At 39.8% G+C, this 16,100-nt stretch overlaps 1 protein-coding gene across 1 annotated transcript in view; it reads left to right on the top strand.

Annotated features, from left to right (window-relative positions):
* The window catches only part of LOC105536259 (tetratricopeptide repeat protein GNN), a gene marked incomplete at its 3' end in the record, with an annotated part of 54,932 nt that overhangs the window by 8,838 nt on the left and 29,994 nt on the right, over positions 1–16,100 (top strand). Inside the window, exons 2-3 of the mRNA XM_011975595.1 lie at positions 8,664–9,669; positions 13,272–13,452. Coding sequence (XP_011830985.1) covers positions 8,850–9,669; positions 13,272–13,452 — 1,001 coding nt within the window. The remainder of the gene's footprint in view (positions 1–8,663; positions 9,670–13,271; positions 13,453–16,100) is intronic.

Here is a 16,100-nt window from a genome sequence, read left to right as displayed (position 1 = left end):
GTGAGCCCCTGTGCCCAGCCTTGTGCAAATATTAACAATGGATTTACATCGTAAGTGTAAGTATCTTATTTAAACTGAAGTAAAGATATAAAAGAATGTCTGCAAAGGAGTACCAGGGAATTTTTTGGGGTGACAGAAATGCTCTTGATCTTGATATCAGTAGTTGTTAAAATTCATCAAACTGTACACTTTAAAAGGTTGAATTTTGTTATGTATACCTCAATTAAAGAAAACTAACAGCAACTATCATTCTAAACAACAAAACACTAAAAGCCATTTCACTAAAAAAAAAATCAGGAACCAGATACAGATGCTTGCTATTGTCAGTAATGTCCCACACAGTTTAGGAGGATTTAACAACAAGACAAGGAAACCAAGTAATTGGCATAAATTTTAGAAAAGGTAGAGTCCTTTATTTTGAAATTCCTTCTTACTGATGACAATTGCATGTCCCAGAAATCCAGGAGACCCTAGGGTTTTTTGTTTTAAGTATAGAATGATTAATTCCAGCTCTAATAGCATATACTTAAGTTGCTGCAGTTAAAAAGCTTATAGTTGGATCTTGGAAGTGGGTGGGTGATCCGCCTTGAGTTGAGCCACTGCCCAACCCCTTAAAAAAAAGTATAGAATAATACGAGAATCTGGTAAATTATTGGCTATAAGATAAATATATAAAAATCACTAGTTTTGCTCTAATCTTTCAAAAAACACATAGAAGTGAAAATTTTAAAAAGTTTCATTCATATTAGAGACAAAAACCATAAAATGCTTAGAAATAAACTTAAGAAAGACATAGTTCCAACATGAAGAAAACTATAAAATACTGAGGAATATAAAACAAATGAAGAACTTGGGTCAGGTTCTGTAACCCTTGTATTATCTATTGTTGTATAACAAACTACCCCTAAATTTAGCAGCTTAAAACAGTAAACATTTATTCTCTTACACAATATCTGTAGGTCAGGAATCTAGAAGCACCTAACTGGGTAGTTCTGGCTCGGGTCTCTCATGAACTTGCAGTCAAGACATTGGCTGAAGCTGAAATCATCTGGAGGCTCAAGAGGAGCTGGAAGATCTGCTTCCACGATGGCTCCTTCACATGGCTGTTGGCTGGGGCCTCGGTTCATCATCACATGGACCTCTCCATAGGGCTGCTTAAGTGTGCTCACAGCATGGCAGCTGGCCTCCCCTGGAGTGAGTGATCCAAGACAGAGAACAAAGCAGGAAGCACAATGACTCATAACCAACCTCAGAAATCACACACCATCATTTCGGAAACAACCCTACCCAATGAGATTACACGAGGCTGTAAATACCAGCAGCCAGAGAGCACTGGGGCCCGTTTGAAGGCTACTTATTATACCTTAGTTGCAAGGGAAGCTGGGAAAGGTTTTACATGGCATTTTCAGCTTCTCTCATGGGAGGCTCAGAATCATAAGGTGGGGGTTTCCCTCATATAAGAATGGGATTCAGATGCTGCACAGTGAAAAAGAATGATGTGTCCTCTACATATCTGAATATACAAACAGATCAATGCAACCAGTCAGGCACGGTGGCTCACACCTGTAATTCCAGCACTTTGGGAGGCCGAGGCAAGTGGATCACTTTGGGAGGCCAAGGCGGATGGATCACTTGGGGTCAGGAGTTCGAGACCAGTCTGGCCAACATGGTGAAACCCTATCTCTACTAAAATACAAAAATTAGCTGGGCATAGTGGCAGGTGCCTGTAATCCCAGCTGCTTGGGAGACTGAAGCAGGAGAATCCCTTGAACAGTTAGCTGAGATCATGCCACTGTACTCCAGCCTGGGTGACAGAGTGAGACTCCCTCTCAAAAAAAAAAAAAAGTCAAGGAAAAAAATTAAAATAACCCATATGCTGTAATCAGGTATATCACTATTAGCATCTTGATGTCTTTATTAATATTTAACACATTTTAAGTTAAAAATGGGATCACACAATAATACAGTTTTATAACTATCTTTTTCACTTACCAATATATGATAAACATTTTCCACAAGATATCCAATTTGTTATTGTTAGACCTTTAATTTGTTAGCAGTTTTAAAACCATTGTAAATATCACTGCAGTGAAAACCCTTAGAGGTAAATCCTTATAGACAAATAGAGTAGCTTTCTAAAATTGGAATGCTTGGTAAAAATACATGATTTGTTTTACAAGGCTTTGGCTATACACTGACAGTTTGCTCCTAGGAAAGTTGCACAAACTTACATTCTCATCAATTTACATTTTAAGCGTAAGAATTTTTTTTTTTTTTTTTTGAGGCAGGGTCTCACTCTGTTGCCCGGGCTGGAGTGCAGTGGCATAATCTTGGCTCAATGCAGCCTCCGCCTCCTGGGTTCAAGCAGTTTTTCCATCTCAGCCTCTTGAGTAGCTGGCACTACAGGCATGCACCACCATGCCTGGCTAATTTTTGTATTCTTTGGTAGACACGGGGTTTTGCCATGTTAGCCAGGCTATAAGAAGCTTTTGAAAAAAGAAAAAATACAACTTGGGGCTGTCAGGGATAAAATTACTAAAATGATACTAAAAGGATTGTGGGGTGGAGGTGAGGTGGGATTTGAGTATAGAAATTTCTAAGCCTTAAAATGTTGCAAGAAATTCCTGAAAAAGGTCAGAGGCATTTTTGACCAGTTAATAGATTTTTCTTATAACTTTTTGTTATAAAGAGCTACAATAAATACAGTGATATTACTGAGGCTGCTTCATCATGAAATATGAATTCAGACATTTGCACTAGAAATAATATTAACAGCAATAATAGAAATAGCAAACTTTTATTGAGGACTTTGTGTAGACCTTGCAGATTCTAAAATGTATATTAGGCCTGGCGCAGTGGCTCATGCCTGTAATCTCAGCACTTTGGGAGGCTGAGGAGGGTGGATCATAAGGTCAGGAGTTCAAGAGCAGCCTGACCAACATGGTGAAACCCCATCTCTACTAAAAATACAAAAATTAGCCAGGTGTGCCAGGTGTGGTGGCACGCGCCTGTAATCCCAGCTACTCAGGAGGCCGAGGCAGGAGAATTACTTGAATCCAGGAGGTAGAGATTGCAGTAAGCCAAGATCACGTCACTGCACTCCAGCCTGGGTGACAGAGTGAGACTCTGTCTCAAAAAATAAAAAATAAAATAAAATGTATATTAAAGAGTGATAGCTTGATTGAGAAATCTGTTGGGAAGGATATTTCTTAATGAGAAGTCTACCTTCACAGTGTTAAAAGAAAAAATTTTAAAAGACAAAGGCTTATGAGGTGCTTATTATACAAGGCCTCATTTATTCCCATCTTAGGGGTAAGGTCAGTATTCCAGATTTACAGCTGCAGAAACTGTGTCAGAGTCAGACCCTGAGGCAAGATTTATATGACTCTGAAGTCCATGCTCAGAGTTGGGTACAACCTCTGGGAGTGTACCCAACAAAGTAGGAGGTGCCACTCTGATGCCAGTTACTGCTATCAGGTGGGCCAGCAGCAAAATATTAAATAACATTGACTTCCTCGTGCAAAAGTTGAACCCTTTCAATTCTGTTTCAGTCTTACTGATTATGGGAAGAGAAAGTCAGTTTGGTACATGTCCGTCTAAGAACACGTTCATCTCTCCCTTTCTAATAAAAAGAACTGTATCTAACTAGAATTTAATTACATTGTTTTCTTTTTAATGCATTTATATTTATTTATTTAGAGACAGGGCCTCGCTGTGCCACCCAGGCTGGAGCCCAGTGGTTCCATCATACCTTACAGCAGCCTGGACACCCCTGGGCTCAAGCAGTCTGCCCTCTTTGGCCTTCCAAACTGTTGGGATTACAGGAGTGAGCCATGACTCCTGGCCTTAATGCATTTATTTTTACAGCTACTGTCTATTTGTGCCATATATATGTTTTTTCCTCCACTTACAGTAATAATGAAATATTTATAGTAATTTTTTTTTTTGAAATGGGGTCTCGCTCTGTTGCCCAGGCTGGAGTGCAGTGGCGCGATCTCAGCTCACTCCTTCTGCCTCCTGGGTTCAAGCAATTCTCCTGTCTCAGCCTCCCGAGTAGCTGGGACTACAGGTGTGTGCCACCACGCCCGGCTAATTTTTTTTTGTATTTTTAGTAGAGATGGGGTTTCACCATATTGGCCTGGCTGCTCTTGAACTCCTGACCTCGTGATGCACCTGCCTCGGCCTCCCAAAGTGCTGAGATTATAGACGTGAGCCATCACGCCCGGTTGGCATAAATTTTTTTTTTTTTTGAATTGTTTTAAAGCAAAATACACCAGGCATGGTGGATACCACTTTGGGAGGTTGAAGCAGGAGGATCTCTTGAGGCTAGGAGTTCAAGACCAGCCTGAGAAACTTAGTGAGACCTTGTCTTTAAAAAAACTTAGCCAGTCACAGTGGCAGGTACCTGTAGTGTCAGCTATTTGAGAGACAGAGGCAGGAGGATTGCATGAGTCCAAGAGTTTGAGGTTCACTGAGCAATGATAACGCCACTGCACTCCAGCCTGAGTGACAGAGCGAGACTCTGTCTCAAAAAACAGAAAAATAAAAATGCACGCCCTATTTTTCTGTGTTTTCTGTCCACTCAAAAATAACTCCTTTTTTCATTTAGGTTTCTGTTTTCTGTTTTTAATTTATTCTTGCAAAAAGTGGGAATTTTTTTTTTTATCAGCAATTGTGAAGCAGAGTATGGAGATGACTATTTTTTAATTTGTTTTTACTATAAAATAACTGTAATTTATAGCAATTTTGATTATAGAAGCAGTTTTGCCACAATATGAGTATTCTAAGGCAGCTGCCATGTTGTTTTTCTTTCCTTTTGTTCGTTGTGTGCATTCATTTTTAATAATAATTATTAACGTTTATTGAGCATTTGTTTCTAAGCACTGTTCTAAGCATTTTGCATCTAATAACTTCTTTAATCTTCTCAACCACTCTGCGATATAGGTAATGTTATCCCTATTTTACAGATGAGGAAACTGAAGCACAGTGGATTTAAGAAACTGACTGTAAGGACTTGAATCCAGGGAATTGGTCTGAGCTTGGACGTTCAATCTCTATACTGTGCTGTCTCCCATATTTAGCAGTGTTCTATTCACATTGCTATTATTATGGTCTATAACTACTTTTTTTCTTTTTTCACTTTAACATTTTCCTCTTGCTATGTAGTTCCTGGATTTTAAAAAATAATCAACTTTATTTTGATGTAATTTACATTACATAAAATGCACCCATTTAAAGTGTTCAACTGATAAACTTTGATGAATATCTACACCTGTGTAACCACCACTATAATTAGGATATAGAACATTTCCATCATTCCAAAGAGTTTCCTTGTGCTCCTTTCCATTTGTAGTATTTCCTCCCCAAACCTTCTCCAGCTAACAAATGAGCTGCCTTCTGTCATTCTAATTTCTTTTACTTTCTCTTTGACCTATGAATTATTTTTATATTCATTATTATGTAATGTAATGTCACTCTCTATTCCTAGTAGTAGTCCTTATTCTGCAGTCTGCTTTTTTTCTGAATAATAATATAGGCCCTCTAGTTTACTTTTAAATAGTGTTTGCATGGTATATCTTTTTCCAACCTTTTACTTTTATTTTGTCTATCTCTTTATATTTAGAGTAGATTTATTCTAGGCAGCATGTAGTGGGGTGTTGCTTTTTAAATCTTATCTCCTAATCTCTCCCTTTAAGGGAGGGATTTACATCTAGTTTAATTATTGATGTTATGGGATTTCAATCTGCCATCTTGCTATTTGTTTTCTATTTGTTCCATCTGGTTATTTTTCTCTTTCTTGGCATTCTTTTGCACTAATTCCAATTGAGCTCTCCTATTGGCTTATTAGTTATGTTTCTTCTTAAAATTTGTATTAGTTGCTCTAGGGTTTACAGTGTGTACCCCCTTTTTTTTTCCCCTGAGACGGAGTCTTGGTCTGCCACCCAGGCTGGAGTGCAGTGGTGCCATCATGGGTCACTGAAAACTCTGCCTCCTGGGTTCAAGCAATTCTCCTGCCTCAGCCTCCTGAGTAGCTGGGATTACAGGTGTGCACCACCACACCCAGCTAATTTTTGTATTTTTAGTAGAGACGGGGTTTCACCATGTTGGCCAGGCTTGTCTCGAACTTCTGACCTTGTGATCCACCCGCTTCGACCTCCCAAAGTGCTGGGATTACAGGCGTGAGCTACTGCACCTAGCTTCTGAAGAACTTCTTTTAACATTTCTTATTGCACAGGCCTTCTGGAAGTCAATTTACTCAGTTTTGTTTGTCTGAAAAAGTCTTCAGTTTTCCTTCATTGTTATAGACATTTCACCTGATATATAATTCTGGGTTGACTATTTTTTTTTATCCCAGTTGGTACTTTAAAGAATTCACTTGGCTAGGTGCAGTGGCTCACACCTGTAATCTCAACACTTTGGAGACTGAGGTGGGAGGATTGCTTGAAGCCAAGAGTTTGAGACTAGCCTGGGCAACAAAGTGAGACCCTGTCACTACAAAAAAAAAAAAAAAATTACAAAACAAAGAATTCACTCAATTATCTTTGTTTATCTGTGTGATGTGTCTAGGTGTTTTATTATTTTTTTCTTTTTATCTTTTTTTTGTATTTATACTGCTTGGGTTTATCTGACTTTCTTGGATTTGTGGTTTTATATCTTTCATTATTTTTGAACATTCAAGCCTTTCCCTTCCTCGCCTAACTATGTCTTCTGCCTCATTACCTCTTTTCTCCTTCCAGTACTTCAGGTATATCTATTTGGAGTAGATGAAGTTGTTCCCATAGCTCTTGGGTATTTGGTGTTTCTTTTCCTCTCTCCTTGTTTTCCTCTTTGCGTTTTAGTTTGGATTTCTGTTGTCCCATCTTCACGTTTTCTGATTCTTTCTTCTGCTGTGTTAAGTTTTCTAGAAAGCCTGATGAAGGAATTCATCTCTGATACCATGTTTTTTCTTTTGAATGTTTTCATTTGAGTCTTTCTCATAGTTTTCATCTCTTTGCTGAAACTTTACATCTATTTACACATGTTTTACGTATTTTCCACTAGCTTTTTTTTTTTTTTTTTTTTAAATGGAGTTTTGCTCTTATTGCCCAGGCTGGAGTGCGATGGTGCGATCTTGGCTCACTGCAGCTTCCACCTCCTGGGTTCATGTGATTCTCCTGCCTCAACCTCCCTAGTAGCTGGGATTATAGGCATGTGCCACCTCACCCAGCTAATTTTGTATTTTTAGTAGAGACGGGTTTCACCATGTTGGCCAGGCTGGTCTCAAACTCCTGGGATTATAGGTGTAAGCCACCACGCCCGGCCCTCCACTAGCTTTTTTTCACCTATTATTCATAGCTATTTAAAATTTATCTGAAGTTTCCATTATTTGACACATCTCTGAGTGTGGTTCTGTTTATATATCTATTGATAAAGGATTGGTAGTGAGTAAAATAGGAATGACTTTTGTCACAGGGGAATAGGAGAAGGTAGAATCTGCAAGGGCCAGTAATCTATCTTGAGCCTTCTACATGGCTGGTGAGGTGTCTATTGATAAAACTCCCCTAGTGTCTATTCTGCCATCTTTCAGAATTTTTTTTTTTTTGTAAAATAGTGTGAGATTGTGGTTTAAATTACTCTTTTCTAAATTGCCACCTATTTATTACAGTATTGCTTATTGCGTAGGTGTTTCCCACCCACCAATTTTATAGTGTCTGCATGACCTAGGGTCTTATCTTTATACTATGGTGGCATCATACTGTATGTGTTCTGGAGTAAGACTGACCCACGTTTAGATCCTGGCTCTCCACTTCCTAGCTAACTGACTTTGGATGTCCTGTTTATCCTGTCTGCACTTGTGTTTCTTCATTCATAAAGTGGAGTGGTAATCCTGGCTATCATAGGATTGTCAGAGCAATACCATGCAAAGGGTTAACACTTTTTAAAAAGGTACTGCATTGTTATATTGTTGTCAGGTGATCCTGATGAAAAATTGCTCCATAATGTGATATGTTTTTCCACAACTGAGAGCAATAAACATAACCAAAGAAGAGCAATATTTGGCATGGAAAAGAGTTGTATCAAGAAAAACCTCATACAACTAGGTTGTTACCATTTTTTTTTTTTTTTTTCTGAGCTCTTGCAAGCATAGCTATGACATTGTTGGATGGTGTATGTTTTTCCATTAGCTCAGTGGAATTTAATTCATGGAGATGAGTGGAATGTTGTATGAGCCTGCGCAATATAAGACTAAGAAAATTCCCTGAACTTTCCCAGGTTTTTAGATCCAGACTTCCTTGCCTCTCAGCTGCCAGCTGCTTTCAGTCCAGGGCCTTTGTTCCTCCTGTCCTAACTTCATCTTCAGACCTGCTTTCATTCTTGCTTCTGGTCACAGTCATAGGTCTTCCTTGGCTTGTTCTGCTCTTAAAGACATTGAGCTCCTTTTCTGGGTTTGTTTTCTATTTCACATTATCAGCAAGTGCCCTTGTATAACTTCCAAATTCATAGGGGACCGAAGTAGCAGCTGGCCGCAGGGACACTGAGAAGGTAGACTAGGAGGCTGGGGGAAAAAGGGGGAGGCCTCTGGCCTGTGCCCACTTGCCTTCTGGTTCAGCAAAAGCTTTGGAAGTACAGGGGAGATATGCACTGCCTGTAATCCTAAAATGAATGTTTTTTTTCTTTTTCAGTCCTAACTTAAACTGGATTGTTTTTCAACTCTGATCTGTCCCTTGGTTGGCATCTCTCACCTTCCAATACTGATAAGAAACAATTTTCAAGAAAGATTTCCACCTGTTCATAGTAAACATAATTGGGAAGAAGATTAGAAGCAGTGGGGGTTGGTGGCTGTGCTAGGATGAAAATTGTGATATTTTATGCATAGTGTTGTCCCCAAGCAAAGAGAAATGAGCCAGAAGACAAATGAGAATGTACAAAGGTATACCCAATTCCTTCAAAAGCCCCAGAAACCCATTCAGCCTTACATCTGCTCGACTCTGAATGATTTTCAAGAAGAGAGAGACTTTTTGGCAAACAACATCTTCCCTCAGCTTAATGAACTCTGCAATTCCCGGGGCACATATTTCAAAGCCGTGGACCTGAGTTGGTCAGAATTAAAGGCCCCAAAATCCTTACCCACCCACCTGTTTAGACAGTATTCTTGTCTTCAGTCCCAACATCTGAAGCTCTGCCTTGACTATGTGAACAGCTGCTTTCCCTTTTTCATCTGCATGCTGGGTCAGACGTATGGAGACTTCCTCCCCGACTACTCACATTTCATGACCTCCAAAGTGACTCGCTTGTCAAGCTTATCCAAAGTAGAACAGAATCTCTATGTTGCTGCAAAAAACGGTTATCCTTGGGTTCTGGAGAACCCCAACTGCAGTCTGACGGAGTTTGAGATAATCCAAGCAGCATTTCTGAATGAATCTCAATTTCAGTATTTTTACTTTAGGACTGGAACCACACTGCTGAAGGCTTCAGATGATGAGGAAAAGGGAGAGAGGCTGCCCTTGAGTTCTTCAACGAACGAAGAGGAAAAATTGAGGATTGGAAAGCTTAAGGCCAAGATTATTAGTAAAGGGCTCCCTGTGAGATTTTATAGTGGTCTCCACGAGTTGGGTGAGCTGGTTTTCAAGGACTGGTCAGTTGTGATAGAAAAACTTCACCCAGCCACTTCAATGATTGAAAATATAGGTTAGTAAATATAGAGATAACTAAGTCCATTATCAACATAAAGGTAATGTTTTTATAGGTCTTCCTTGTGAAAGGAATTTTTAAATGATTGCAAATATTTCTTAAGCATTTAAAAATTATTATTGTGTTCTTGTGACATATATTTCTCCACTTTGAAGATTTTTGCAGCTGAAAATAAGAGCAAGTAATGAGTCAGTCATGGAACATTGTTTAGGGGGTCAAGGAGCTCAGAGAATACCCAAAGTATCTGGCATTTAACAAGTGACTCTAGAGCAGTGGTTCTCAACCAGGGCCGATTTTGCTCCCTCAAGGGACATTTGGCCATGTCTGAAAACACTTTCGGTTGTCACAATTGGGGGAGAGGTACTAGCATCTAACGGGGAGAGGCCAGCGATACTGACAAGCATCCTATAGTGCACAGGATGGCCCCCATAACAAAGAATTACCCAAAATTCAGAAATACTGAGCTAAGAGGAAGAGAATCAACTTTTATTAATTTTCTGGTGCTTTGGTTATGTTATTACATTTAATCTTCAAGGTTTAACCCTGCAAGGTAGGTGTTATATTATAATTCTGGTTCTACTGATGAGCAAATGAAAGCTGCTGTGTAGCAGTGAAATGACTTACCAATGTCACATAACTAGTGAGGGACCAATCCAAGATTTGAACTCAGGTCCCTCTGACTCTAAAATCTATGCCTGCTCTTTTTCACCTCTTTTATTAGAATGTGACTCATGGATTGGCAGCCTCAGCATCACCCAATAGCTTGTTAGAAAGGTAGAATCTTGAGCTCCATTCCAGGTCAACTGAATTAAAATTTGCAGTTTAACAAGATGACTAGGAGCTTCACGTGTACATTAAAGTTTGAGAAGCATTGCCTGACATTATATTGCCTCTGAATGAAATGATTACCATTATTTTTGGAAATAGTGTCCTGTGGACATGTACCAGATTAAAAAGGGAAAAGTCTGTCACCTAGACACACTTCAGGAGGGATCTGTGATGATTATATGAAAAATAGGCTATATGAAAATTATGTGAAATTGAATGAAAAATAGAATGTTTATATGCCTATGTGTGTCCTGGGGGTAGGCAGATGGCCTGTATCTTTGATTAGATTCTCAAAAGGCTTTAATGACCCCAAAAGATTATGATTTACTGATGAAAGGGCCCAATTAACATGGGGATGGAAAATGGTGGCAGATGGTACATTCTCAAATGCTTTCAGGGACCAGGCACACAATAGTCCTTGTAATGTGATAGGGAGCAGATGGATCTGTACTGAACAGGAGAGTCATTTGAATTCAGTGTGGGTGGTGGTGGTGAAGACAAACCTCTGCAGGCTACACAAAACTGCCTGGAAGCCAAATCACCTGGACCCTGGAAAAAGAACATTGTATCAGTCCCAACTCTTTTGGTTGCAAGTGACTCAAACTGATTTTAACGAAGAGGGAATTTATTAGCTTATATAACTAAAAAGCCCAGGATTAAGTCTGATTCAGCTCAGGCTTCATTCAGTTGCTCAAATGATGGTACCAGACCCTCGTCTCTGACTGCTTCTCAACCTGGCCCTGCTGTCCTGATGTTAGCTCAGCTCCTTGGCTTCTCTATCATGAAGGAAGAGGAAGATGGGCCATAGCAGCTCCAGGTTCAAGTCCAGCAGAAATGGCTCAAAGTCCTAGCATTCCTAACATTGAGTCTTTCTGGCCCTGGTTAGCCCGACTTGGGCCATATACTTGCATTTGATTCAGTCACTGGGTACCAAGGGAATGTGATGCTCTGATTGGCTAATCCTGGGTCACAAGCCACCTCTGGAGCTGGAAGTGGAGTTAGCTTCCTTGGACTAATGTGAACTGGGAGTTGGGATGGGTGGATCCCCTATGATAATCTAGGGCTGTTACTGAAACTAGGGTAGGGTGGTTGGATGTTGAGCAGCTAAAAAGAACCCACATATTTATGACAGGCTTGGGGTTTTAGAATCTGACAGACAGGTCATTGGATCTTGTATTTTTCCGCTCCTAGCTATGTGACCTTGAGTGCATTACGTAGTATTGGTAAACCATAGTTTTTTCTTCTGTAAAATGGTTAACATTAACCACTTTGAGAGTAATTATGTAAACCGGTAAAAACAGCACCGGACACATATCAGGCACAGAGTTAATAACTAGTGAGAATGAATAACAACAAATGGGTTAAATAAGAATATATACATTTGGTTAAAGTCAGAAATGTGGTTAATATTAATATTCTTTTACTAATCTCAACCTAAACTGCATCTATTGATTAATATTCACTAATGTGTTTAAGAATATAGCCTTTCTGTGTTTTGGAGTTAAGGTCATATTATTTCTCCATAGTATTCTCCTTAGTCTTTGATTTTGGATATTACTGAAAGGTTAGCTTGTTTTAGACGTATTCTTGAATGTATATATGTGGTCCAAATGTCTGAATTAGAAGGCATGGAATGGATGGATTATTTTAAAAATAATCCTTCCTTCCTTTAGAAGGAAGTCTTGAATTCTTTATCTTTTAGATCTTCAATGCTCTTTAATCACCTAGGTAGCTCCAAAATCTCATAGTCCACAGTTAGGGTAGTGATAGGCCATTTGGGCAGCTGGTAGTTATTGTAAGACAATGTAGAACTATTAGTTTACACTCTTGACCCTGAAGATCCCTGAGACTATTGGATGAGGCTTAGGGTTAGTGCAAGAGGACTGTTAGACTGTGAGGTCATCCAAATTCTGTCTAAGATCTTGAAACTTGAAGCTAACCTTGGACAGCCTGTGGATCCTCTCGGTCTATTCTGGTCCTGTCTGAGCCGTGGGGCAGCCCTGTTAACTATGAAGGTACAATGTGAGTGTTTTGGGAACTTATCAGACTAAACTATTTGGTGTTCCTTTTCCTGCATGTGTTGATAACAGCCTTTACTCCTAAAACAAACAAACAAACAAACAAACAAACAAACATAGGGAATATGGGTGTCTCCAGAGACAGGAGGGCATTTTGGGAGCCCAGAACACCCTGACTTTTATTAGGCAATGAATTTAGAATTGCAGTAAATTAAAACTGGAAGAAACTTCAGAAATTGTCCATTGTCTGGCCCCACCCCCTTATTTTACCAGAGAGTTTAAAAAACTTGCCCAATGGCAGAGCTGCAGCTGTACCCGTGGTTGTTATCCTTATTAGGGCATTTGTCCTAAAAATATACCCTACTCCCTCAACCTCTGTCATAGATAGACACACATACATACCTCACAAGACTGAATTAGATAACTTCCTACTTAGCTAACAGTTTGAAAAAATGACCTGCATTATATAGCAAGCCTAATTTTTTTGCCCTTGTCATTCTGAGGTCATGAAATAACTTGGAATCCTAAGTAGGATTCTGTGTACAAATAGCAGAAGAAAGGTTCAATTATTTTCCTGTAGTTTTCTTTCATTAGTGTATCGAATGGTCTGTGAAATATGGAATATTTCACAAATAGAAAGAAGGTGATATAGATACAGAAAGATGCCTTCCTGGGCATTTGTAATAACACGTGGAATCGAAAATGTTAAACTACAAATCCAAGTTATTAAAACTTATCTTTTTTACTATCAAGACTACAAGCACAGCTTTGAACGTTTCTATCACGAAGAGTTTACTGAGAAGTGCAAGCAGATGTTTGTTATTTCCAAGGAGTCAGACAGGACCTTTGAAATCCTGGAAAAATTTGCCTTAAAGGATGTGGAACTTGATTTTAACAATGTGGCAGCAGGTTCCAGTTTAGATTCTGTCCCTAGGTAAGATGTTAAGAGATCCCAAGCTCAGGCAGAACAGCCTGACTCTGGTAAACGCAATCCCCCAAACTTGGAATGCCTTTTCTAACTTTCCCCATTCTATGCTCATCCCTTCGAGCAAGAGAGACCCCCTGAAAGCCACCCCAGGGTTAGAATTTTCTTATCAGATATCACTCTGCACTTGCAAAGCTTTTCTGGTATTTCACAGTTTCCTTCAGTGTCCTCAAGAAGATTAGACACTTCCAGAGTGTAGGAACCACCTTCTTTTTTCTCCCATACAACAAAGGTGGTCTAAGTAATTTTTGAGAATGGTGCAGTGACTTTAAAGAGAAGAAATTAGGCCAGGCGCGGTGGCTCATGCCTGTAATCCCAGCACTTTGGGAGGACGAGGCAGGCGGATCACGAAGTCAGGAGATTGAAACCATCCTGGCTAATACGATGAAACCCCGTCTCTACTAAAAATACACACAAAAAATTAGCCGGGCGTGGTGGCGGGTGCCTGTAGTCCCAGCTACTCAGGAGGCTGAGGTGGGAGAATGGTGTGAACCCGGGAGGCGGAGCTTGCAGTGAGCCGAGATTGCACCACTGCACTCCAGCCTGGGCAACAGAGCGAGACTCCATCTCAAAAAAAAAAAAAAAAAAGAGAGAGAGAAGAAATGAGGAAATATGAATAATGCATCTGCATAGTATTGTGTAATTTATAAAGAGCTTCCACATATGTCATCAGCTCATTATTACATTCAGATATTCAGCTAGCACTTACGAAAATGATATGAACCATATTATTGTTTGTGTTTGTGTGTAAAGAATCAGGTTATCTTGAGCTGGGCATGGTGGTGTATGCCTATAATCCCAGCTAATCAGGAGGCTGAGGCGGAAGGATCCCTTGAGCCCAGGAGTTTGAGCCCAGCCTGGGTAACATAATGGGACTCCATCTCTAAACAGAAAAACAGGTTATCTTACTCAACATACACACTCCTTCATTGTTTTATCCAGTATCCTCTACAATAAAACCTCCATATCTTTCTCACCTTGGGTAGTGAAATACCGTGTTCACCATCCACAGGCATTAGGAAGCTGAGGCCAGCAGTGAGAGAGCTGGGGTTATCTGTGGTATCCCTCCCAGTCTCATCCTTGGAAGTGGGTAGGTTCTTAGAATAGCTTTATTTCTTACATTCTCATTTTCCAGCTCTCACCTTGCATCTCGTGTGTCCTGTGAGAGATTTGTGCTTTGAAATAAAACTGCAGTGCTGGGATGGCCAAGGGCTATTCTTCACCGTTGCTGCCCCAGGTTCAGAACCTACTGGTTTAGTTCACTCAGGGACAGGGCTACCAACACTTTTGTGGTTCTGGGAACCCATGCCAAGAGGAAGACAATTTATTCAGTTGATACAACATGGTGCTCGGTCAGTATTTTCAGACCACAGGAGAAACATGTAGGTCATGTGTTAAGAATGTTAGGTTTAAGTAGACAAATTCATAGGGACAGAAAGTTGATTATTGCCTGTTGGGGGAAGAGGGTAGTGAAAGAAATGGAGAATGATTCTTAGTGGGTACAGAGTTTCTTTTTGGGGGTGCTGAAAATGTTCTGGAATTAGATAGCAGTGATGCTTGTACAACCTTGTGAATATATTGAAAACCACAGAAGGGTACACTTAAAATGGTGAATTTTTTAGTATGTGAATTATTTCTCACTTAGGTTATAATTTTAAGTGTTTCAGAGTGGATGAGAAATGTAATAAATGTTATTACAATTGAACAACTCAAATTATTGTGCTCAGTAAAAATATAACAAATAAGCCCTTTTATAATTAGATACATGAAAACATTCAGGGCCTTGTTTGCTTTGTCATTTGGAAACAGTGCTCTGTACCTTACGTTCCTGAATAGCGTGTATAGGTCAACAGAAAAGGGAAGTTCTTTTCAGGTTTCAAAGCATTGTCTTAATAAACAACTATATAGATCAATAGGATACTTTTTCTTTTTTTTTTGCTTATTTTGAAGGGAACCACAGATTGCTTTGCAAAATGAAATGTTCTTTTTGTTCTTGAGAATAAATTAAGACCCTACCCCTGATTATGTGGGTGTCTCATATTGCATTTTTCCTTCATTTATTTTACCTGCTAGATGCAAGAACTGTTCTAGACATGGGATATGGCAGTGAACAGAAGAGACATAAATTTCTGCCTCCACAGAGCTTGCATTGTGGAGACAGGCATGATAACTATGTGAAATATGTAGTATTCGTGAGATGCCTTCAAGTACTGTGGAGGAAAAGGAAACACTGGAAGGAATTAGGCCATCTGATAGGGTGAGGGAAGCCCTCATTGAGATGGTGACATTAGGGTAACTACCAGAAATAGGTGAGGGAGAAAGCTACGCTCAGATGTGTTGGAAGAGCATTCCAGACAGAAGTCATAGCGAAAGTGGAGGCCCTGAGGCTGGAGAAATAGCAAAGAAGCCAGGCGGCTGGAAGAAAGTGAGAGCTGTAGGGTTGGTGGTAGGGGATGAGGCTGGAGATGCAATGGATGGCGGGGAGGATGTGGATCTTGTTTGGTCTTACAGGTCTTTTGTAAGGAATTGGGCTTTTACTGTACTACTTCTGAGCGGAGCAATAACCTACTTACATGACTCTTTTTTTTTTTTTTTTT

The sequence above is a fragment of the Mandrillus leucophaeus genome, unplaced genomic scaffold, assembly GCF_000951045.1.
Source record: "Mandrillus leucophaeus isolate KB7577 unplaced genomic scaffold, Mleu.le_1.0 Scaffold157, whole genome shotgun sequence".
NCBI classification, from domain to species: domain Eukaryota; kingdom Metazoa; phylum Chordata; class Mammalia; order Primates; family Cercopithecidae; genus Mandrillus; species Mandrillus leucophaeus.
The sequence above is the reverse complement of the archived record's forward strand: the minus strand, read 5'-3'. Positions and strand labels throughout refer to the sequence as shown.